We start from the raw sequence: 27022 nt of genomic DNA, 5'->3' as shown, positions 1-27022 counted from the left end.
GTATACAGTTGTGAGCTGATATTAATAGCCTGGGAAGCTTTATAGGTATAACCCACTTCCCAGGGCATGAACATCAGCTCCTAGCCTTCGGCTTTCCTTCTGCTGGTTAAGAAAATTACACTGGAGCCCATGCCATTCTTTTCAGGAAAATAATCTTTTATTAATTAAATACATGTACAGTTAACTGCACACAATGTACTCATTGTATTTCACTGACATATGTATATTATTATTATTATTATGCATTTATATAGCGCCATTTATTCCATGGCGCTTTACATGTGAAAAGGGGAAATATAGACAAGTATAGTAAACATGTGTAAGACAAGGGACACACAAGTACATAAGGAGAGTGGACCCTGCCCACGAGGGCTCACAGTCTACAGGGATGGGTGAGGATACAGTAGGAGAGGGTAGAGCAGGTCGTGCTGTGGTTCAGTAGACCGAGGATCATTGCAGGCTGTAGGCTTGTCAGAACAGGTGGGTCTTCAGGTTCTTCTTGAAGGTTTCTGTTGATGGTGAGAGTCTGATGTGTTGCGGCAGGGAGTTCCAGAGTATGGGGGAAGCACGAGAGAAGTCTTGTATGCGGTTGTGGGAAGAAAAGATAAAGGGGAGTAGAGAAGGAGATCTTGAGATGATCGAAGGTTGCGTGCAGGTAGGTACCTAGAGACCATGTCACAGATGTATGGAGGAGACAGGTTGTGGATGGCTTTGTATGTCATGGTTAGGGTTTTGAATTGGAGTCTCTGGGTGATAGGAAGCCAATGAAGGGCCTGGCATAGGGGGGAGGCTAGGGAATAGCGGGGAGACAGGTGGATTAGTCGGGCAGCAGAGTGTAGGATGGACTGGAGCGGAGCCAGAGTGCTAGAGGGGAGGCCAGAGAGTAGGAGGTTGCAGTAGTCGAGGCGGGAGATGATAAGAGCATGCACTAGTGTTTTTGTGGTTTCGTGGTTGAGGAATGAGCGGATCCGGGAAATATTTTTGAGTTTGAGGCGGCAGGAGGCGAGGGCTTGGATATGTGGTTTGAAAGAGAGCGCAGAGTAGAGGATCACCCCAAGGCACCGAGCGTACGGGACTGGGGAAAGAGAGCAGCCATTGACATTGATGGATAGGTCTGGTGGAGGGGTAGAGTGAGATGGGGGAAAGATGATGAATTCTGTTTTGTCCATGTTCAGTTTGAGAAAGCGAGCAGAGAAGAAGGCTGAGATAGCAGACAGACATTGTGGGATTTCAGTCAGTAAGGAGGCGAGGTCGGGTCCAGATAGGTAGATCTGCGTGTCATCGGCATAGAGGTGATACTGCAAACCATGGGATTCTATGAGCTGTCCCAAGCAGAAGGTATAGATGGAGAATAGTAGGGGTCCTAGGACAGAGCCTTGAGGAACACCGACAGACAGGGGGCGAGGTGAGGAGGTGGTGTGTGAGAGGGAGACACTAAATGTTCGGTCTGTTAGGTATGATGAGATCCAGGATAGGGCCAGGTCTGTGATGCCAAGAGATGAGAGAGTCTGTAGTAGGAGGGAATAGTCTACGGTGTCGAAGGCAGAGGACAGGTCCAGGAGAAGGAGGACAGAGTAGTGTCGCTTGCTCTTGGCGGTTAGTAAGTCGTTAGTGACTTTAGTTAGGGCAGTTTCAGTTGAGTGATGCGGTCGGAAGCCAGATTGTAACCGGTCAAAGAGGGAACAGGAGGAGCGGTGGGAGGACAGTTCAAGATATACATGCTGTTTCAGTAGTCTTGAGGCATAAGGGAGAAGAGATATTGGATGATAGTTAGACACAGAGGATTGGTCAAGGGAGGGCTTTTTGAGGATGGGTGTGATTGAGGCATGTTTGAAGGATGAGGGAAAGACACCATTTGTAAGTGAAAGGTTGAAAAGGTGTGTTAGAGATGGGATGAGGACTGTGGCCAAGTTAGAGATGAGGTGAGACGGGAGTGGGTCGAGGGCACAAGTGGTGAGGTGTGATCTTGACAGAAGGGTGGAGAGCTGATCTTCTGTCATGGTGGAGAAGCTGGCTTTTGCAGAACACTATATCTATCTATTCTATGTGTATTTACTTCATGTAATCCATCTATTCTATTCTGCCGGTTCCTGCTGTAATTTTACAGTACATGGCTGCTGAATTGCTGGCTTTTCTTCTATCTATCTATTTATCTATGTCAGCTTTCCCCAACTCCCATCCTAAAGAGCCACCAATGGTTCATGTTTTCAGGATTTCCTTAGTATCGCCGAGGTGATAATTGCAGTACCTGCACAGGCAATACTTCCATCACCTGGGCAATACTAATGAAATTCTGAAAACATGACCTGTTGGTGGCTCTTGAGGGTTGGAGATGGGGAACACTGATCTATGTAATATAAGTACATACAGTGGGTAGGGAAAGTATTCAGACCCCTTTAAAATGTTTCACTTTTTGTTTCATTGCAGTCATTTGGTAAATTTAAAAAAGTTCATTTTTTTTCTCATTATTGTACACGCTGCACTCAATTTTGACTGAAAAAACAGAAATGTAGACACTTTTGCAAATTAAAAAATAAAAACTTTCCACACCCACTGTGTGTGTGTGTATGTATGTATGTATGTGTATATATGTGTATATATATGTATATTATATATATATATATATATATATATATATATATATATATATATATAATATGTGTGTGTGTTAGGCATCAGGTTTCTGCGTCTGCTCTGCAGGAATCCAGAGCCTCACATTCTGCGGTCTCCTGCTGTCTTTCTACTGCAGGGGAGATTACTTTGCAGCAGACCGTTCCAGAGACTAAGTCCCTCTGTATTCCTACTGGGCATGCTCACGAGACGATCTCCCATTGGAGATCGGGAGTCATGTGCCCAGGTCCTGTTCCAGATCTCATTGGTCCATCTCGGAGATCTGGAGGGTCCCGCACGGCTATAAAAAGCGCGCATGGCCGTTCCGCCATGCACTAGTATAGACTATACTTGCTATGTGTGAATGGTGAAGGATGTATGTTTCTGGTGACTGACTCATTATAAAACCCCTTCCCTCTGATATTACGCATGTGGATAGGGAATTAGTTTAGCAGTCAGTGCCAGTCAGTGGCAAGCCTTAGGCCACTGTGAACACCGCACCTCTATGCTAGCGTCAGACATTGCACGTGCTTTCTAGCTTTGACGTCTAGCGTCCTACGCCGCGCTGCAGTTGCAGCCCTTCTTGGCACTCGCAGTAGCGATGCCGTACACACGATAGGTCTAGACGGACGCAGCTCCTCTGTCTTAGGTCCTGCTCCTGTGACCAGATACCGTGTGCGCATTTACCTGAGGCCTGTGACACTAACAGGCTCAGCGTTTTTGTATGTTTTTGTATGTTTTTGTTGCGGTGTCTCTGTGTGTGAACAGAGCCCGCTCTGCGCACTTTGGGTGAAGTTGAACCCGTGCGCATTATACCACCATATTGCTCCTCTGTCATTACCTAGCAGCAGTCATATCATGTACTGCACGGTGGACCCTGAGCGGCGAATGCACTTTATTATTATTTTTATTTAGTGTATTCTGCCATCCCTAACATATGTATGTGTGTGTGTGTGTGTGTGTATGTATATATATATACTGCTTAAAAATATAATGGGAACACTTAAACAACAGAATGTAACTCCAAGTAAATCAAACTTCTGTGAAGTCAAACTGTCCACTTAGGAAGCAACACTGATTGACAATCAATTTCACATGCTGTTGTGCAAATGGAATAGGCAAAAGATGGAAATTATTGGCAATTATCCAGACTTCCCTTTAAAGGAGTGGTTCTGCCGGTGGGGACCACAGACCACATCTCAGTACCAATGTTTTCTGGCTGATGTTTTGGTCACTTTTGAATGTTGGTTGTGCTTTCACACTCATGATAGCATGAGACGGACTTTACAACCCACACAAGTGGCTCACATAGTGCAACTCATCCAGGATGGCACATCAATGCGAGCTGTGGCAAGAAGGTTTGCTGTGTCTGTTAGCGTAGTGTCCAGAGGCTGGAGGCACTACCAGGAGACAGGCCAGTACACCAAGAGATGTGGAGGGGGACGTAGGAGGGCAACAACCCAGCAGCAGGACTGCTACCTCAGCCTTTGTGCAAGGAGGAACAGGAGGAGCACTGCCAGAGCCTTGCAAAATGACCTCTAGCAGGCCACAAATGTGCATGTGTCTGCACAAACGGTTAGAAACCAACTCAATGAGAATTGTCTCAGTGCCTGATGTCCACAGATGGGGGTTGTGCTCACAGGCCAACACCATGCGGCCCTCCAAAGAAATACCACCCCACACCATTACTGACCCACTGCCAGTCATGCTGAAGGATGTTGCAGGCAGCAGATCGCTCTCCATGACATCTCCAGACTCCGTACCATCTGTCACATGTGATCAGTGTGAACCTGCTCTCATCTGTGAAGAGTATAGTGCGCCAGTGGCGAATTTGCCAATTCTGGTGTTCTGTGGCAAATGCCAAGCGTCCTGCACAGTGTTGGGCTGTGAGCACAACCCCCATCTGTGGATGTCGGGCACTGAGACCATCCTCATGGAGTCGGTTTCTAACCATTCTTGCAGACACATGCACATTTGTGTCCTGCTGGAGGTCATTTTGCAGGGCTTTGGCAGTGCTCCTCCTGTTCCTCCTTGCACAAAGTCAGAGGTAGCAGTCCTGGTGCTGGGTTGTTGCCCTCCTACGGCCCCCTCCACGTCTCCTGGTGTACTGGCCTGTCTCCTGAATTAGCTGGGAGAGCACACTTAAAATAAAACAATTTCACTTAATGAGTAAATATAATATTCATCTATGTAAAAAGTGTGCCCTTTCTCAGATAGTTGGATGGCAGACCATCCGGTACACAATAAAAGAACCTACTGAGAATGGTGAGGAAGACTTGGTAGAAGCCCTGAAATTGTAATAAATGTGAGAGAGATTAAATTACTAGGTAAAATAGCCTTTATTATAAAAATGGCACAACAACAATTAATTGTAAAATTAGTGCATAAAAAGGCAGTTTTAACCGCTTTAATAGATTGAGCATATGTTGATATTTTCATATAGCACCATGAATAAAGTAAAATAATGAACCAAACAACAATATGCTCATATATCATATATACCCAAATACGTCAGTCCAAATTTGCAAAACCTCATGTAAACCAAAAATATGGCTTAAAAAAGTACATAATGTATGTAAAAAGTGCGAAAAATAGTAATTATCTTTTTGCACTTTCTACATACATTATGTATGCACTAAGGCAGTAACACAGAAATATTAACCCTTACAAATAGGTCCCCACACCTGCCTTGCGTCCCACAGGCACGGAGCCCCCCCCAAAGCAGCCGCCTCCCCGCCGCCAACCACCATAGGTATATACTGTATCTACCTATCCTATGTTCCTGTGTGTATATATCTATTCTAACCTGTCATGCTGTGATTTTACTGTATGCAGCAGGTGAATTGCCAGCTTTTCAAAGGACATCGGTGCCTAAAAATCACAGCATTCGCATGGTCCGAGTGCTGTGCGATTTGTTTTTTTTTTTTTTTATTTTTTTTTTTTTTTCTTGCACCCATAGGCTTGCATTGGTGAGTCTCGGCCGAATCTGGGTGCCAGTAGCGGCATGCTGCGATTTTACATGTACGTCGAATACACTTGAGAAAATAAACGGCGATGTGAGCTGCCCCACAGATTAACACTGGTCTGAGTGGTATGCAATGCTTCCTCGCATAGCACTTGGCCGTATTCTACGGTAGTGTGACTCCGGCCTAAATGTAATATTCTGATTATTTATGATTATATATTTCTATTAAAAACTAGAGAAAAAGTAACTTATTCTTGTGATCTTTATTTTTTAATGAAATAGGGACATTTTTAATAAAAATAATTTCTTGTGAAACCATAAACTTTTTACCTGCAGCAAATTATTTGTGCTGAACTTTATCCAATTTAGCATTTACAAAGTGATTGATGCGCTGCTGCTACTTCAGAGGCTATGAAACTCCAACATAGGTCGTGCTGGTATACTGTATGCCGCTATCTGTTATGGTTTTATTATTACTGAACATGCGGGGGCTTTGGGATGCTGAGGGTATTGTGCTTTTCTGTGAGCAACATCCATTTGTAAAAAGGACCCTTATCACTGCCCTTGACATTCTCCAGCTCATAAATTTGTTTAGCTCATAAAAAGCGTAGGAAAACTGCTGGATGATAATGATTATAAATTGTATGGAAAATAATATGCACCAATAAATACTGTTATACGGCTGACATGACCTTTTGCAAAAGTTTTTCCTTCTTTGCGACGACATAGGATTTTTTATCTTATGCACATGAAACGAAATTAGTAGATTTTTCATCAATAATATAACTATTTCTAACCACTATATTTCCAATTCAACATATTTTTACATATAAATTTTGCAATCCATTGTGGTTTTAAAATGGATCTGTACAAAGCGTGCTTTATAAAATGAATACCTTGGGAGGTTTGTAGCTATAATGTAATATATCTCCAATGTGGTGGTGCAACAAAAGAAAGCACAGTTAGTTGTATTGCATGTATTGTCAATTCTTTGACTTGTGGGCCATTAACGATGATTGTTAAATCAATGCATGTTGGCATATAGCAATTGAAATTGTCGCTGAAGTAGAGTACAATAGTAGTGAAAAAGGCTACAATCAATTGAAATCAGTCAAAGTAATGCCGGTTTTGCAGCAATGTTAGCTTCCCTTCAAATTTCTCATTTGAGAAGTTACACACTGTCCAAAAGCACACAGAAAAATATCCTAACAAGTGAGTTTTAGAACATTATCTGTTACAAATTGCATAAAATTGAGCATTCAGTCCTGCAATTTTCATAGATAGTTATCAGCAATAGTAGAATAGGTTCTAATGAAGAGGTCCAAGACTTTCACAATAGCGTCACCTGCAGATACGTATACCATAACATCAGTTCAGCACTTTTCTGCCCTGATAAGTTTGTTCAGCAAAAGAACACATATCCTTTAAATTGGTACTACGTAATAAGTATAGACTATTCTTTTATTAAATATTAGCACATTATTTGTCAACCCTCAGAAAAGAAGAAAGAGGCAAGCTTCAGGTCCTATAGTTTATGTCATTAGCTTATAAGGCACCACTAATTTGACAGTGTTTTGCAGACATCATCATCATTGTTCTCAATGGGGCTCTCAGTCTTAGCGCTCATATTCATCTGTGAGGAAAACAGATGAGTGCATGCCGATTAAAAAAAATCAGATTGCACTCTGACCAATGATAATCTATGATTCCCTGCTCATCTGTGCTTTTTTTCTTTCAGCTGAAATCAGGCTGAGAAAAATATCGCAGCATGCTGCAATTGTCCTCGCATCTTCGACAAGACTTGCCAATGCAAGTCAACGAATGCGAGAAAAAAAATCGCACAGCACTCGGACCATGTGAGTGGTGTCCGATTTTTACATACCCATATCCTTGAAAAATTGACATTTCAGCAGCCATGTACAGTAAAATCACAGCGTGACCTGACAGAATAGAATAGATAGAATAGATATCTAATATATAAAGCTCAATGTGTGTATGTTTGTATGTTTGTATGTTTGTACGTAAGTGTGTATGTCCGGCATCTGCACCGTCGCAGCTATAGCAACAAAATTTTGCACAGTCACACGTCTGGACCCCGAGTCCATCATAGGCTATGTTATGAGGTGAAATTTTAACCCCGCGCATTCCAATTCACCAAACAATTTTGCCCCTAGGTACATAATGGGGAAAAAGTGCATGTATGTATATATGTGTGTATGTCCGGGATTGGCATCTGCACCGTCGCAGCTACAGCCACAAAATTTTGCACAGTCACACGTCTGGACCCCGAGAGCGTCATAGGCTATGTTGTGAGGCAAAATTTTAACCCCATGCATTCCAATTCACCAAACAATTTGGCCTATTATTCTTATCATTTCTATGGTGTTATCGTCCTTCTGTAAAGCTGGAAATAACACAATTTATTACCGTGCCAACAAAGACCACCCTCTGACACAGACTGCAGGGGGAGCCCAGTATCACACAGGATAGGATTAGACACATGGCTCAGCAGTCAGTATCACACAGGATAGGATTAAATACACGGCTCAGCAGTCAGTATCACACAGGATAGGATTAGATACACAGCTCAGCAGTCAGTATCACACAGGATAGGAATAGATACACGGCTCAGCAGACAGTATCACACAGGATAGGATTAGATACACAGCTCAGCAGACAGTATCACACAGAATAGGATTAGATACACGGCTCTCTAGTCAGTATCACACAGGATAGGAATAGATACACGGCTGAGCAGTCAGTAACACACATGATAGGATTAGGTACATGGCTCAGCAGTCAGTATCACACAGGATAAGGTTAGATACACGGCTCAGCAGATGGTATCACACAGGATAGGATTAGATACATGGCTGAGCAGTCAGCAACACACGATAGGATTAGATACACAGCTCAGCAGAAAGTATCACACAGGAGGGGATTAGGTACACAGCTCAGCAGACATTATCACACAGGATATAGTTAGATACACAGCTCAGAAACAGAATGTGCCAAAGGGGAGGACATTTTCATTCCAAGAATTCCACTCATTCCATCTGATTTGTTTTTTGATTTTAAACGCCTCCAGTTTCCAGTTCAACTGCTATTTGCAATGTCCATTAAAAATGCTCAGTGACAGTCCTTGAAAGTAGTAGGGATCGATTTGCAACCTCCATGCTTTTCTCATGGTCAACTTTACGTGTTCTGTTCAAGAGTTGGAACTTCCAAAAATCTGTTCATCTTTGCACCGAAAGGAAAAACCAAAAATCTTGAATGAGTTGAAAATAAAATACTATCAATACTTGCGTAATCATTTAGTTAATTCGTGTTGCAAATCTGTAGTGTTGAATATATGATGTGAAATGTTTTTATGTGCAATATAATCATTATAATTTGCTATAACTAACCACAGTTGGTTACTATGCCCAGGCAACGCCGGGCTCTTCGGCTAGTTTGACAATAAAATCAGAGCCTGAGTTTTCAATGCAAAATACCATTAAGGTGTGGCTGGGGTGTTCTCTTTGATAATACTATGACATTATTGTTGTAGTCCTTTTTAAAAGGGCAAACTAGTAGTGATGATGGCTGATTTACTTGCAATAATCAAAGCCGAAAATATGGAGTGTTACTGAAAATGGGAAACCTGCCCTCATTGTAGTCTGATTAACCGTATATACTCGTGTATAAGCCGAATTTGTCAGCACATTTTTTTGTGCTCAAAACGCCCCCCTCAGCTTATACAAGTGTCATTGTCCCAGATAGCCAGCGGGAGAGGGGGAGCGGCAGGTCACAGAGGCAGGAACTGGCGGCTGTGGCTAAAGCCTGTGCAGCTGCTGTAATAGCGCACAGTGCCAGTCACAGTCACCGGCTTCAAGCACGCATCATACTCACCTACCTATGCGCCTTGGGTGCTGACACTGCATCTCGTACCAGCCACTGGTGTTTGCAGCTCTTCTTGCTGAGCGATCACATGGCCCCTCTCATTAAAGTAATGAATATGCTCTGCTCTCCACTACAATAGGCATGGAGCGCATATTCATTACCTTAATGAGCAGGGCCATGTGATTGCTGGGCAGGAAGAGCTGCAGGCGCCTGCGGCAGGAACAAGATGCAGTGCCAGCACCCAGGACATCCAGGTAGGTGAGTAGGATGTATGTTTGTTTTCTTAATAGGAAACATGCAAACAGGGATAGGGGATAAGGAACCATGCATACAGGGGCCAGACAGGGTAGGCATGCATACAATGACAGGGACAGGGGAGGCATGCATACCAGGACAGGGACTGGGAGGCATGCATACAATGACAAGGACAGGGGAGCCATGCATACAATGACAGCGACCGGGGGAGCCATGCATGCCAGGACAGGGATGAGGGGACAATGCATGCGTGGTTTATACTTGAGTCAATAAGCTTACACAGTTTTCTGTGGCAAAAGTAGGTGCCTTGGCTTATACTCGGGTCAGCTTATACTCGAGTATATATGGTACTTTCAGCACTCAGCCAAACAGAACACAGGATTAATCTGGTAACAAGAGGAAAGGATGGCCCATAGGAGTGTCTCAGGAGCTGTAACGGGGGCCAGGGTGTCAGTCGTGGTGAGAGACTTTAACTCTTCCACACCCTGACGCTCTGCTACTGTAAAATCAGAATGTCCATTTTGTAATGGGCTGTGTGTGTGCGGTGCTTCACCCACTTGTGGGCCAGCATTCTCTGAGTGCACGGCTCCTTTTCTTCTCACGCACACACAAACATTGTCAGAAACTCTATTTATTTTCTGGAAAACTTTACTTTATTTGTTCCCACGTACAGCAGTTACAGTCCAATATTTTCCACATGACACAGAAACTTCCTTCTCTAGACTCTCCATAATACTGTCTTCTGGCACAAGATCTGGTTCCCAGGTACCCAGTACCACAGATAACTGAGATGACGGTCCCGCTTCTTCGAGGGGTTCCCCATTCCTCTTCCATTCAGGAACGTCTCGGGAGTTGCCCAAAAGCCACACCATTTGCTTCCTCAGGCTGCCCAGTCCCACTTGTTTCCTGTCAACAGTTTCCAATTTTTCTGTAACTCAAGCCTTCACTTCACTGTGTCTCTCCCTCTTGCACTGCTTCTGTTCACTTCCATCTTTACCTCACAACTCTTTCTAGAGCAATCCATTTACCTCAGAACTAACTCCTCCCACTAGCTAGCTTCCTATTGGGTTAAATATTTAACTATTACTACTCTGGCTAAAACCAGTTAACTATCTTATCTTACCTTACATCTTGTCTTACATCTAAACCTACAGTGCCCTCACTGCACTATTCTTCACATAACCTCAGACTATGCTAAACATTAGGCCTAACTCTGTTGCTAACTGTCCCTAACACAATACAGGTATATAAACATTTCATCACATGTAAACATATACTATAAATGACATATACTGTACACATAAGCACATTAGTAAAACATCCACAGCGTACCTGGTTTAATCCAGCAAATATGCATCGAGGTGCAGAGGAGAAATCAGCCACCTACACACCCCTTACAGAGCCCTGTCACGTATTTACGAAATATCCTTCAGAGCACGTGGACACTGTGCCATTTATAACATAGATCAATTAACAAGGAAGTAAAAGCTTCATATAAGTTGAAGGCATGGCACTCTTCTGTTGAAATTTCCTTTGTCATCTTTCTATCATAGAGATCAGTCAGGAATATATTTTAATGTTTTGAAATCAGACCAGTTGTGCTAGTAATTTTTTATACGTAAATGAGTTTTGACCTACATGACCTTATTGCCAGTTCAATATTTGTCCTTACACTTTTGATAGATACAAATTACTGCAAAGTTGTAACACCCCACAAGATCAGTCATTTTAAAGATGCTCTAAACTAGTCATCTTGTCATCACAGGTTGTAACAGCACTTCATGTTACTTACTTCCTTAGCCCAACATATCTTCAGCTCGACCACTCTTTTTAACTGGACTATCCCTAAGCCCACTGACTCTCTCAGTCTCAGGAATTTCGTGTCCACTTCAGCAGTGCACACCGGACCTGCTACCTGCCCTTCACGCAGTTCCACGTCCACCAACCACAAGATGTCAGAAAACCAGGCACTCTCACTAGTACCTGGACTGAGCCATAGGCTATGTATGTTGCAGGAATGTCCACAAGGGATAAGAGTATAGCCTCTCAATGCCTCGAACAGTTGGCTCATGCTCACCCTAGCAGCCTATTGCACCTCAACTTGACCTTGTCACAGTAATTTGCTATCTGATTTGCTATCATGAAGTGCCACTCTTTACTAACACTAGTTCCCACCCTCTGGGATAGATATATCCATTAACTATATCATCTCCTATAGCCTAAAACTATTGTCCTTTTATTATGTCCTACGCCATTACTAAGCAACTTAACTACATGAACAATGCTATACTATCTCAGGTGTACCCTGTGCTTACCATGCACTACTCACATTATACATTAACACTTTACATCCTTATATGCTGTAAATTACCCTTACACAATGTAAAAGACGCATATCACTGTTCATTCTACATGTAAAACCGCATGACACTGCACAAAAAACATGTTGTTGTTGTCTTCAGGGGTAGGAAAGCAGCAGAACAGTCCATTATTCTTACAGTTGGTTGATATGTGTACACTTTACATTTTTGTTCCACTTTGCAAAAATAATTCAAAATACCCCCAGAGATTATTTCTTTGCAAGTTTCATAGTTTTGAAATCCTTGTATGTGTACATCCATTTTTATCTTGTTTCTGCCTTTTTATATTAAAAGCAAAACAGTAAGATATTGCCTGCTGATTCCGTTGCTCCCAGCTCCAATGTAGGCAAAGTCATTCTTGTCAACCACAGTTAATTTGCGATAACATTGCCACCTATTGTTTTTACCACAGACTGAAAGTAACCTGCTATTGAGACACACTGAGAAGAACTCTTGAGATAAGATCTGGAAAACTATGCTAGATGAAAGTCTTTATCCCTAAAAGAAAAGGGAAACACAATATAGACATCTGAGTAAATTTCCTTTATATAGTGAAGTCACTCACTCTACTTCCCTGATATCATGTAAGGTGAAAAAACTAAACTTGTCATTGTATAAGTTAAAAGACATATGGCAGTTTTGGTTTATTTTTTTTCTTTGGAATAGCAGTAATAATAATATATTGAAAAGAACCATAAAAATGATCTGATATAAATTCCAAATCAGTGCTGGTTAGGCAATATATTGTGGAGGCCTTAAAGGGAACTTGTCACTTGAACAATCGCTATTAACCTGCAGATATGGGGTTAATCTGTAGATTAATAGTATTCTGTAACTGAATGGCACTAAAGGGGGCTTCACACATAGCGATATTGCTAGCAATATCTCTAAAGCGTCACCGATTTTGTGACGCAGCAGCGATATTGCTAGCGATATCGCTACATGTGATACTTACCTCCGACCGGCTCCCCTGCTGGATATTGCTGATCATGCGAGAACGTCCTGGGCCGTTTCTCACTGGGCGCTTCCTGCTGGGCTTCCTGCTGGCGCCAACGAGCGACGCGTGGACGCGGGCGGATGACTTCATCATCGCCGCGTCTGACAGGTAAGTAACGACCGCTGCTGCGTCGCTGCATTGCTGGTGAGATCTGCCTGTTTGGCAGCTCACTAGCGACCATTTAGTGATGCACCAGCGATCCTGATCGGGTCGTATCGTTGTCAGGATCCCTGGTGTATCGCTAAATGTAACGGTGCCCTTAGAACCCAGCTGTCTGGAGGATATTAACATTATTGGTAGCGCTTGGGTTTCATTCACGGGATGGTGCCTGCATGGGTTCAGTCACCACTCTGTTATGGAGAGTAGTGACTGACTAACAGTTTGCTCAGTATTAGGGCCGGCTATCAGTCATTGATGGGTGCATGGTTAAAGCCACTTCTATCTATACACAAAGCAGTGACTGAACCCATGCTGGCACTATCCCTGTGACTGAAACCTTATTGCAACTGGGAGGAATAAAGTTATTTTTTTCCCGGCAGTGGGGCTCAAAGTGTGGGTCCTGAGCAGGTTCAAAATGCTATTAACCTGCAGATTAACCCTATAACTGGAGGTAAATAGCATTTTTTTCCAATAACACATTCCCTTTATATCTGGACTGCACATTATCAGATATCAAGGTCATCTAATTGCAATGAGTCAAAACTGGTGCAAGAGGAAAGCACAAACCCTCATGGTTCTTTGCTTTTAGCAAAGTTGCTATGGAGTGACCAAAGTTCAAAGAATAAAATGAAGAACACATACTGTATGCAACACATAAAAACATATATTTCCCATTCTAGATGTAAACAAAACATGCTGCCTCCCATAGTTGAGGAGAAAAATGAGAAGTCGAGATATGATTGTTCATTCAGCATTCAAGGGAACTCACAACTGATTATATTCCTAAAAATGTGTGCCATATGAATTCACCTTCATATGAGGATCACATATTAGGAAGTTGGTCATTCTCTTAAACACTGTTATATGGTAAAATTAAGCTTCTTTCATATAGAGTTTTCAATAATAGTTGTCATTTTGTTATATTGTTAATTAGACTCGTTAATAACATATATAATCTGCTGGGCTTTGAATGACTTGGCTCTTCTTGTAACTCAAATAAGGTCTAATAAATTATGTTCATATACTTCTTTATTACCTATCCAGCAATTTACCATTCATAAGCTAGTTATTAAAAGCCCCCATACACCTTAATTTTATGTTGCAAAGCACTGAATGACTCGCCCACCATGTAATGTATGTAGGGTCTTCCTAGCTCATGACATAGTGAGAACAATGATTACCAATAATTATCTGTCGACTGACTATAAAGGGCCTGTCACACTAAGCGATATCGCTAGCAATATCATTATAACGTCACTGGTTTTTGTGACGTTATAGCGATATTGCTAGCGATATCGCTATGTCTGATACTTACCTCCGACCGCTCCCCCGCTGATTATTGCTGATCGCGCGAGAACGTCCTGGGCTGTTTCTCGCCATCAGCTTCCTGCTGGGCTTCCTGTGGCACCGACGAGCGACGCGTGGACGCGGGCGGGAGGACGTCAAAATCGCCGTGTCTGACAGGTAAGTAGCGACCCCCGACCCCTGCGATGTCGCTGGTGAGATCTGCCTGTGTGGCAGCTCACTAGTGACCACTTAGCGATGCACCAGCGATCCTGACCGCATCATATCACTGGTCGGGATCGCTGGTGCATCGCTAAGTGTGACAGTACCTCCCACAGGGCAGGTGACAGTTTTTGTCATATAGCCGGTATCAGACACTGTATAAAAATATAGAATATCCAGGCCATATTGTACTCTGTGTGCTTACGTATGCTACTATACTGAAGTGAAGTAATATTGCCTAGTAATATTGTTTTTGCTGTACAGGCATGTGGTGGATGTTCACAAGGTGAACAAGTAGGCTATTGCCCCTATTCAGGATACATGTGATCAGAAAAAAAAATTCCATTAAATGGGGTAGATCTGTGATATTACACCTTATGTTTCTTGGAATCTATTCAATTATCATGTGCTTCAGGAATATTAAGATACCAAAGATTGTAGCTTATATCTACAGAACAGGCTTAATAAACTTTTAGACTTTGCAGAGGATGAAGAAATGTTCCATATTTTGTCTCTTACATGTCAATATTTGTATTTTCCAGATTTTATTTTGTTACATGTCAATGTACCAATACTTAGAGATCTGGGTCTTTCATAAAACATTAGCAAAGTAATTTCTACCGGAACAATAAAGAGTTCTTGGGGGAAAAAAACGTAAAAGTCAAGTTTAAGAGTTTTTGACACTGCCATACGTTGAATAATGCAGAATTATAGCTATATCTCGGAGTAAAAAAATGTGTTTCAGTTGCTAACAAGTATAACAAAGTGACTAAAAAGGGACCTGAGCACTAGTGTGAAATTTCCAGCTTATTACTATTTCATGCCTTTTATATAACAAGGCAATGGCGAGGTTCATCACCTCCAACTATATTGAATAGCTCAAGACTGCAATTCCTGTTCTTCTTTAAAATAGAATTATATGGCACTAAGTGCACAGAAAAGTCCTATTTTAAGCATGGTGGTGGTAATTTCATATACGGTAATTGCGCTAAAGTAAAGGTGTCTAAGAGATGCTTGCTAGCTTGAAAATTATATTTTACGAGTTATGTCATTGTGCTGTTAAATTTTTATTAAATTGATCATTTCAAAACCTTTTTCAATTTCTTGCAGGTACTTTTGGCAAGTTGTTTTGTTCCTCTGTATGCTGGTATCAGTGCTGTTCAGTACAAGGGAGAGGTAATAATCAATACAATGACTATGAATTGTATTAGTTTAGATTTGATGCCTTATATACTTGACATACTTGACCTTAACTGATAAAATATCTCAATCTTTTAAAAGTATTGCGTAGGTTTAAAAACTACCTAGAATTTCTTCGTAAATCTTTGAGTGAAGATATATTTTTAACATTATGTTGAGTGGGGATGAATACCTGATAAAGACAATTTACTAGATGAGCACTGTTCAAAAAACGAAATAGATAATTCTATCATAACTTTTATATAAGCTCACATGTATTTTAAGTAGGGATGAGTGAGCAACTGAGCACTAAAATGCTTGGATGCTCGTTACTCGAACCAAACAATTCCTAATCTTGGGGTGCTCGTTTCAAGTAACAGGTATAATGACAGTCAAAGGGAAATCTGAACATTGTACCGGCAGATGCTACAAGAAGGTCTGGGGGCAGTAAAAATGTTGAAATGGATGAAAAAAGTTCAGAATTGATGAAGAATAGCATAGGGAGGAATTGTAGAAGACTCTCTATCTCTCAGATCGCTGCTCGGAACAATGGTGTCACACTTTTACTCTACTTTAGGAACTCACAATAAAGATAATTCTTGTGATAACTATCACGGATTTATATAGATCATCAGGTTATAGTGGTCTTAGGCCCCTTTCACACATCATTTTTTTTATATCAGTCACAATCCGTCGTTTTTTAAAAAAACGGATCCGACGACTGATGCCGCTGGATCCGTTTTTTCTCATAGACTTGTATTAGCGACAGATTGTGATGGATGGCCTCACGTTTCATCCGTCGTTTGCCGGATCCGTTGAAAAATTTTCGTCGGCCAGACTCGATGCAAAAAGCAAGGTTTTTTGTGTCCATCGAAAAATCGGACAGCGACAGACACACTGACGTCAGTGGTAGTCGGTGAGGCTGTGTGGAGTTCCCGGCTGACCTGAGGTGAACTGACAGTGTTGGAAAAAGTTCAGAAACTTTCCCACACTAATCAGTTCATCTCCGGTCAGCAGGGACGCCTACGCAGACATGATTTCATTAATTCTGCAGTGGTTAACAGTGGGGCTGGTAGCATTACCACCGGTCCTTGTTGTAAACTAGTTAGCCTCTTGTGATGGATTGCAGCAGGGGACCTGACTGAACGGCGGAGAGGTATGGATATTGTTGGTTTTTTATTTAATTTTTTTACAGAACTAGGGCTTTTGTTGGATTGGCAGAATAATAAATTTGGTCAAAAACTTTGTGTATTTATTTTTTTAAAATAATTTTTAATTAATGTGTGTGTCTTTTTTATCCTTTACTAATATAGGATTAATAATGGATAGGTGTCTTATTGACACTTCTCAATTATTAAGCCAGCTTAATGTCACCTTTCAATAGCAAAGTGACAGTAACCCATTATTATTAACCCATGAGCCACTGCTAATTGCAATGGGAATAGAGAGGCTAAGTGCCAGAAATGGCGCAGCTTATAGATGCGCCTTTTCGGGGGTGGCTGGGGGCAGATTCTTTTAGCCAGGGGGGCCAAAACAATGGTCCCTCTCTAGGCTATTAATATCTGCCCTAACTCACTGGCTTCCCCTCTCTGGCGGAGAAAATTGCACGGGAGCCCACACAATTTTTTCCCCCAATTATAGCCTTAAATTTAACCACTGGAGTTCCAAATTTTTTCTACCACAAACTACTAAATTGATTAAATACTGATATAAATCATTTTGATATGACCTCTTTTACTATATGTGAACCTTGTGTCATATGTCGGGTTCGGGAATGATTTTACAGAAGTAGGCAATTGATTTAGCGGCTATTCTGCTATGTAGAACTCTATGAACTATAAATATATATATATGTATCTCAATGACATGTGTATACAGAGATATATACAGTTGTGGCCAAAAGTATTAACACCCCTGCAATTCTGTCAGATAATACTCAGTTTCTTCCTGTAAATGATTGCAAACACAAATTCTTTGGTATTATTATCTTCATTTCATTTGTCTTAAATGAAAAAAACACAAAAAGAATTGTCCTAAAGCCAAATTGGATATAATTCCACACCAAACATAAAAAAGAGGGTGGACAAAAGTATTGGCACTGTTCGAAAAATCATGTGATGCTTCTCTAATTTGTGCAATTAACAGCACCTGTAACTTACCTGTGGGCACCTAACAGGTGTTGGCAATAACTAAATCACACTTGCAGTCAGTTGACATGGATTAAAGTTGACTCAACCTCTGTCCTGTGTCCTTGTGTGTACCACATTGAGCATGGAGAAAAGAAAGAAGACCAAAGAACTGTCTGAGGACTTGAGAAACCAAATTGTGAGGAAGCATGAGCAATCTCAAGGCTACAAGTCCATCTCCAAAGACCTGAATGTTCCTGTGTCTACCGTGTGCAGTGTCATCAAGAAGTTTAAAGCCCATGGCACTGTGGCTAACCTCCCTAGATGTGGGCCGAAAAGAAAAATTGATAAGAGATTTCAACGCAAGATTGTGCGGATGTTGGATAAAGAACCTCGACTAACATCCAAACAAGTTCAAGCTGCCCTGCAGTCTGAGGGTACAACAGTGTCAACCCGTACTATCCGTCGGCGTCTGAATGAAAAGGGACTGTATGGTAGGAGACCCAGGAAGACCCCACTACTTACCCCGAGACATAAAAAAGCCAGGCTGGAGTTTGCCAAAACTTACCTGAAAAAGCCTAAAACGTTTTGGAAGAATGTTCTCTGGTCAGATGAGACAAAAGTAGAGCTTTTTAGGCAAAGGCATCAACATAGAGTTTTCAGGAGAAAAAAAGAGGCATTCAAAGAAAAAAACATGGTCCCTACAGTCAAACATGGCGGAGGTTCCCTGATGTTTTGGGGTTGCTTTGCTGCCTCTGGCACTGGACTGCTTGACCGTGTGCATGGCATTATGAAGTCAGAACACTACCAACAAATTTTGCAGCATAATGTAGGGCCCAGTGTGAGAAAGCTGGGTCTCCCTCAGAGGTCATGGGTCTTCCAGCAGGACAATGACCCAAAACGCACTTCAAAAAGCACTAGAAAATGGTTTGAGAGAAAGCACTGGAGACTTCTAAGGTGGCCAGCAGTGAGTCCAGACCTGAATCCCATAGAACACCTGTGAAGAGATCTAAAACTGGCAGTTTGGAGAAGGCACCCTTCAAATATCAGGGACCTGGAGCAGTTTGCCAAAGGAGAATGGTCTAAAATTCCAGCAGAGCATTGTAAGAAACAAATTGATGGTTACCAGAAGCGGTTGGTTGCAGTTATTTTGGCTAAAGGTTGTGCAACCAAGTATTAGGCTGAGGGTGCCAATACTTTTGTCTGGCCCATTTTTGGAGTTTTGTGTGAAATGATCAATTTTTTGCTTTTTGCTTCATTCTCTTTTGTGTTTTTTCATTTAAGACAAATTAAATGAAGATAATAATACCAAAGAATTTGTGTTTGCAATCATTTTCAGGAAGAAACTGAGTATTATCTGACAGAATTGCCGGGGTGTCAATACTTTTGGCCACAACTGTGTATGTATATATATATATATGTGTGTATATATATATATGTGTGTATATATATATGTGTATATATATATATATATATATATATATATATATATATATATGTGTATTCTATGTGTATATATCTAGTCTTTCGATTCTGACATGTCAGTGTGATTTTACTGTACATCGCACTGAATTGCCGGCTTTTAAAATATGGATCTGTCAAAAAACAGAAGAAACGAATGGAAAAAATCATGCGATGGATCCGTTTTTTCGCCAGATCCGCTAGCCAATGGATTGTGAATGATGGCAAGAACTGATGTGTGAAAGTACCCTTAGTGCTATGGCAATTTTGGACAAATGCAGTGGAAGAAAAGGGCGTAAATAAGTCATGTATGTGAGCCCACAAAAAACCTGGCCCATACAGCCACTACACAGGTACCTATAACAAACAAACTGGGCTAGTTAAACATCCAGTGTGACCAAATGCAGCATACATAGGACATTGCCGCATAATTATACCAATATATATTCAAGTGTGGTTAATGGGGTCATATTTCCTCCCATCGTACCGTAAGCATGCATAGAAATCATCAGTACTTTAAGGAGTAATAAATACCCATTTTCTTTCATTAGGAGGTAATGAAATGGACACCAGCATATCACATAGCTATCCAATGAAGACAAAAAGGTTTGATCTCACCCAGTTTGTTAGGAGGGACATATGGTACCGTGCTTAAACAGCCTTAGGGAAAGATGGTGTTAGTGAAACCTCAATCTCATTTAGCGTCTCCCCATGTGTTTCGTCCATGCGGACTCATCAGGGGAGTTTTCAAGCATTGCCGGTTGCTGCAATCTGCAGACTTACCAACGACGCTTTGCAGACCTGAACATTTAGCTTACACCCTCCATCCCCTATATGGTAAGGGAGTGGTGAATACCCCCTACAGCCCCCTACAATATGGATAAATAAACGCCATATCCAGTGTGTTACACATCAGGTTCTACCTGGTGCAACGAGCAAAAAACCTGGGACCTGGATCTATCCCTACTTCACTGTCTCTTTACGCTTTCCTTATTCCTAAACCGAAATCATTATGATCAATGAAGTTTTAGTGGGTCACTAAAAGTGTCATGCATAGCAGAAGGAGGAGGTCTATACAAGCCCTAACTGCTCTAAAATCACTAACTATCATGGAGACTGTGATGACGGTGTCTTAAACGGGCATCTATAATATGGCTTGCCCTAGACATTACAGAAATGAGTTTTAGGAAAGTTGTTCATTAAGTCCTTTGGGATGTACTGTCTTCAACTGAAATAACCATTGGATTTCCTTTTGAAGGATGTTTTTGTCCCAATCCCCTCCCCTCATTGGGGGTGTGGTCTTATTAATTCCTGTGAATAAGATCTTTGGGAGGTCACCTTGATGTACTTGATTCAGGTGATTAGCCACAGGTGTGCCTTTTTTGTTTGCAATGTCTCATAGGTGTTCGCCCCCTCTTTTGCGGAACTCTCTTCTGTTTTTTCCCCTGTACTCCATCCCGCATTCACACGTAGCCTTGTACACTAACCCTTTCATGCGGCAATTAATGAAATGCCGAATGGAGTGCGTGGCACCTGTGACAATGCTTTTGAATTCCCTTGTTGAAAGGATAGCTGCTTTACAGTTTCTGCATTTGAAACTACCTTTTGTCTGTATTTTATATTTTGTGTCTCTGGGCCACAACTAACCCCATATATCTCTCATCTTGTCTCCATTTCACCATCTCAACAACACATTTCTCACGTATGTTGCTGTCAGTGAATAGATCGGTACCTCATCTCTGATACTATTGGTGTTATAACCATAGATGGAGTTGAAACCTGTACCATACTGTAATGAGAAAAGACAAAAGGATTGAAATGGAGATTGTCTTTTTTAAAGTGTGTTTGATCCATGTCCCAGGTTTTTTGCTCAGTGCATTGGGTAGAATCTGAAGTATAACACATTGGATATGTCATTTAATTATCCATATCATCTGTAGGGGGGTTTTTACCACTTGCTTACCATATCAGAGATGGAGGGTGTAAGCTAAATGTTCAGGTCTGCAAAGCATTGTTGCTGAGGTGGATGCTTACATGTCACTGCCAGCTACGTGCACTCCAATGACCGGAGATGCACTCCAAGCCCCGGAAATGTGGTCCATGGACTGGAAGCTCATCACACGCTGTGGGCAGGACAAGGTGGTACGATTCCTATGTTCTTTAAAAATCAGACAGGTAGGTAAGTCTGCAGATTGCAGCGACTCGCAGTGCTTGAAAACTGCCCTGATAAGTCCGCATGGACGAAACGCTTCAGGAGACGCTAAATGAGATTGAGGTTTCACTTGGAGACACTAAATGAGATTTAGGTTTCACTATTACCAACTCGCCCTGTGACTGTTTGAGCGCGGTACTGGATGTCCCTCCTAACAAATTGGGTAAGATCAAACCTTTTTGTCTTCATTGGACACCTATGTGATATTCTGGTGTCCATTTCATTACCTTCTAATGAAGGGAAATGGATATTAATTACATCTTAATATACTGATGGTTTCTATGCATGCTTAAGGTATGATGGGAGGAAATATAACCCCATAAACCACTGAAACTTGTTCCACCAGGCAACACTAAGTCAGTAGGCTCAAACTTGCATGTTGGACATAACAACTGAGACTTCATTGGTACCACTTACTGTCCAATTGTTTATAAGGCACTTGTGTACACATGTCTTCATTATTGTTAGTTTGTTGAACCATTTTAATATACCTATTAAAGGTTAAGTTTTAATAATCTATCCAAGCTATATCAATAGACAAATTGGCATCAGCAGGGCCTTTCACCACTTTGAGGCAGTGCTGCAGAGCTTCCAACTTCTGGCTGATGTGGATGACATGCTCTGAGATAACACATTGGAGATGGAGGATGAGAAGGAGCATGAGGGGTGCAGGAACTGATGTAGGAGATGGAGAAAACCGTGATAGAAGTAGGGCCAGCAATAGTCGGGAGCACTTGTGCCATGCCAGGGTGGTACTCGGCCCCAGCCTCCACAATATTTTCCCAGTGTCCCGTCAGAGAAATGTAGCATCCCTGGACAAAAGTTCTTGTCCACAAATCGGTCTTTAAGTGGACAATTCCAGGAAGTGCGTTGGTAAGGGAACAGGGGACGCAACTGGCGGCCAAGTACCAAGCGACGACTGCCGCCATGAGTTGGCCGAAATCCTCAGGTCAACAAGACTAAGCGGCAACATTTACACAGCCTGGCAGTGTGCCCATTTAACATTTGAGCCTGTGGCTGGGTGGGTCGCTGGAAACTTTCTCTTTCATTCCCAGGCCTGGGGTAAGGACAGTTGAATGCTGTGTTGGGACAACAATTTTTAAGTGCCTGTTGATGGTGCATTAGAATGTGCAAGAATAGATGAAGGTTGGAAGGCATCTGCACCAGTGTCATGGACAGGGTATTTGGAAGCACCTTGCACAGGGGAAGAGGCAGTGGTGTCTCCCGCTGGCAGCAAACATGGACTCAGGTGTTTGGCCCATCAATGCAGGTGCCTAATCATGCTGATGGTAGTTAGGTTCTTAGTGGTTAGGCCCCTGTTGATCTTGGCATAGCAAATGTTGCAAATGACCATTTTTTTGTCTCAAAACTCTCTTTAAAAAAAGTTCCACACTGAGGAACATCTAACTCTTTGAAGGAGAAGTTCACCAGTGTCGGTGCTCTTTCCTTTTTTTGTGCTGCTGATCCCTACCCCTAAGTGTTGCTGGCCTTGCTCTGCATTCCAGCTTAGGTCGGTTTGGTGACTTTGTCATCCACCACCTCATCTTCCACTGCTGCACCTTAGTCCTTCTTGGTGACGTAACAGCAACCTGACTTATCGGCAACTGTGTCTCATCATTTCATCATCTTTAGACAAAATTTGCCATTCCCCACCATTATCTTCTTGCAGCTATGTCTGCAGTTTTGTGCAGCGCTAAATAGCATTTCCTTCTGTCCATCTTGGACTATGCAGGGTGAGGGACAACTATCAAGAAATGATTTTGTAAAGTTCTCCTTCGAGTGTTCTAGTGTGGGTTCACTAGTGTACTGGGTATCAACATGGTGGTAGAAAGGAGGATCAGGGTGAGGATTAAGAGATCCAGACTATTGGCTGGAGAGACTGGATTGTGTTGAAGACTGGGTGGTGCTGCTAAGCATGCTGGAAAAATGATCTGCTATTCAACTGACCACCTGTTCACACTGGTATGGCTTCAGAGGGGTGTTCCGTGCCTCCTTGCAAAGTAGGATAGTAACCTATGTCATGGATGGGAATGTTACCTGTGCTCCAGCAACATGTGTAGTCACACCTGCCCCACGTCCTTGGCATCTGCATGCACCATATTCAGCAATTCCAATTATCCCATTCCTTACAACATGCCTTATGCATTTTTGAACTGCTAGTTGTATTGAAACCAAGTTTATTTTTAATAAAAAAATGGTCACCTGCAGTAGTCAGAGTTTTTTTTGGACTTTAATACCATCGTAATGTGACATAAAGCATGTGTATAGATGACAAATTTAATCCAGAAAAAAAATTCATATTTTTTTGAATGTTATATACAACCAAAATTTAACAGAAAGCACACACAACTCTATGGATGACTAATTGATTCCAGAAAGATTTTTCAATACTTTTATTTGAGTGTTATATACCACCAAAATGTAAAACAAAGCACAGAATACTCTATGGATGACTAATTGAATCCAGAAAATGTTTTGACCTTTTTTTGGAGTCCCTACTGCTGGTCTCCTGTGCCTGTTTTATAGTCACCCCGCCCCCTTTCTTTGTCACACCCCCACATTTCCTGAATAAGTGTCGGTCCCTGCCTGTAACTACTTCCCCCGGGAACATACCCTCTGGGAACCTGGGTGACAGCCCCCATAGTTCCAACCCGATTACACAGCGGGCCCTAATTCCGGGGCTCTCTCTCCTACACCTGTGCAATGTTGTGAGTTTGTTCCTAACACGCTTGTCAGTTCTCAGGTCCCTGTACTTGTATCTGCATCTACTGCACCCGCCAGTGCTCACCTCAATAGCAGCAGAGCCAGCTGCACCCTCCACTGCTTACCTCAATGACAGCAGTGCCAGCTGCACCCGCCACTGCTCACCTCAATGACAGCAGAGCCAGCTGCACCCGCCAGTGCTCACCTCAATGGCAGTGTCATGATCTGAAGTGGATCTGACAGTTTTAAAAGCACAGTGTGAACTTTTTTTGATAATGTCAGAGTCAACGTGTGTCTGGACGCAGATGTTACCGCAAGGCGAACCCATAACACACGTGACCCTGGATACAGCGCCTCCAGTGGCAAATTTAAATAATAAGGGGGAACCTGGGTAACATTAACAACGGGGGCCCTGCAATAGGGAATGGGGATGTGGAGACCTCCTGCACTCCCCTGAGCCAGTGTCCCTGCACTCCTCACATTCCCTATACAGGCTCCGCACCTGTCGCCGTACGCGAACCTTAAACCCTTGCTCGCCCTGACCCTAAACCCTCACTAGGGAGTAGGTCGGTGCGGAGACTAATCCCACCGCTGCACTAACAACACATAAGGAAAGAAGACAATACAGGGGAAATACCACTTAGCTTTGCTCTGTTGCATATGCTCCTAGCAACAGAGCCCCACCACCTGCGTGCGTCTTCTCCTCCACCCGGATCCATCACCATAACAGGATCCTTCACCATAGTGCAGCCTTGGAGCAGAGTCCATCACCAGTTGCAGCAGTCCAGTCACAGAGTCCCAAGGATGAGTCAGCCTCTGCCAAGAATCTAAGCATGCTTGAGTCCAGCTCTCGGCAACCAAGTCAAGCATGCCGAGTGCAACTCTCTCCATAGTCACCACTCCACCAAGCCATGCACGCACTTCCCGCCGACACCATAAACTGCGACTCCTCCACGCCATGCCAGCAATTCCTGCAGACACCATTAGCTGCCACTCGTCTCCTCTGGCTGACAGCGCAGGACTCCTCTTCAGCTCCATCCTTCCACCAGGCTCTCACAAACTCAGAATCAATGAATGAGTGAATATCACCAGCCGTGATTGCACACCCTGAGACTCAATTATAGAGCCCCACACCTGATTCATAATTACGTGCACATTAAACCTAAAGTGCGATACCACTAACCACCACCGGGGACAGTCAAGTCACTTTGGCAACTTGCCAAAAGGAAAAAAAGTTCACACTGTGCTTTTAAAACTGTCAGATCCACTTCAGATCATGACAGGCAGCAGAGCCAGCTGCACCCACCAGTGCTCATCTCAATGGCAGCAGAGCCAGCTGCACCCGCCAGTGCTAACCCCAATGGCAGCCGAGCCAGCTGCAACCATCAGTGCTCATCTGTCCATTTATACTGTCTTGTCTGCACCTGTGGTTCCTGTCATCTTCTCTGCCTGTCAGCATCTGTTGGACATTTGCCTAAGCCATTCCAACAATCCATTCCTAGGGGTTAGCCACAATCTACCCAAGGTCAATCCTGGAGTAGCACCTGGATTACCTCCCTTGTCTTTCCACAGACTGCAGTGTAGCTGCTGCATGTCCGTTTTCAGATTGGGTGAGGCTCCTAGTCACGCCCCTCCAGATCTTACTTAGGCTTTGGCACAGTGGTTTCACCACCCAGCCCGTTACAGGCAATCAATCCCCGCACCCTTATTGGCTGTGTAACTGTAAGGAGGAAGACCATGCTGCAGGTGCCTGTATCATGCTGGTCTGGAACTGCTGAGGCTGCGTCCTGTTGTGAGTTCATTTTCCCCTTCACCGTCGATGTCTGATGAACTCCCTCTTCTGGTGAAGGAAGGTAGTGAGGCTGATTACCAAACACCTGATCTGGTAGATGATGACTGGGTTACAGGAAATTCTGACTGGATATAAGGCAGCCGACGCCCTTCTGAGTCGCTGGTGATTTCCCTGCTGGATTCTTGGAGACCAGTCTGATTCCTTCTTCCCAAAGATAAGTTTTTGCTCTGCTTTTGAACTTATTAGTTTTGTTTTCCTTGTTTTTTTGGAGTTCAGCCATCCCCGGTCGGGGGTGTGCTGAGTTCGATTTTTGTCTCTGATCAGTTTGTCTCCTTGCTCTGTCTTCAGAATTTACCTGAGTGCTGATATAGTCATTTTGAAGTCCTAGCGACTTCAGGGCCTGTTTTTCCTATCAGACGGTTGGGACATTTTTTGGTAGGGTTTTTTATGGATTGCAGACAGTAGCTTTTCTATCCTGTCCTTTTTACTTAGCTTGGGCCCCATCGTTTGCTCAACCTATCTTTCTATCTGTGTTAGTGTTTTCATCTTGCTTCACCGTCATTATATGTTGGGGGCTGCCTATTGCTTTGGGGTCTGCTCTGGGGCAGTTTAGATTTCCCCTTTCTTTCTTTAGGCCTATTTAGTTCTCCGGCTGTGATCGAGGGGTCTAGGGCATCGTAGGAACCCCCCACGGCTACTGTTAGTTGTTGTGGATAGGATCAGGGATCTACAATCCGATAGCTACCAACCTCGCCGGTTTTCTGGACTTAGCTTGTATTTTTGTTTTTTCCTCCTTCGGTGACTCATTCATAACA

General features: G+C 42.8%; 1 protein-coding gene across 6 annotated transcripts in view; it reads left to right on the top strand.

Annotated features, from left to right (window-relative positions):
* The window catches only part of PNPLA4 (patatin like domain 4, phospholipase and triacylglycerol lipase), a 130274-nt gene that overhangs the window by 58710 nt on the left and 44542 nt on the right, over positions 1 to 27022 (top strand). For all 6 annotated transcript variants that reach the window (XM_073565972.1, XM_073565976.1, XM_073565973.1 and 3 more), the window contains one exon: positions 15845 to 15910. In XM_073565972.1, the coding sequence (XP_073422073.1) occupies positions 15845 to 15910 (66 nt within the window). The remainder of the gene's footprint in view (positions 1 to 15844; positions 15911 to 27022) is intronic.

The sequence above is a fragment of the Dendrobates tinctorius genome, unplaced genomic scaffold, assembly GCF_039654945.1.
Source record: "Dendrobates tinctorius isolate UK_male_01 unplaced genomic scaffold, ASM3965494v1 ptg000016l, whole genome shotgun sequence".
NCBI lineage: Eukaryota > Metazoa > Chordata > Amphibia > Anura > Dendrobatidae > Dendrobates > Dendrobates tinctorius.
This window is presented reverse-complemented; position numbering and strand designations above follow the sequence as displayed.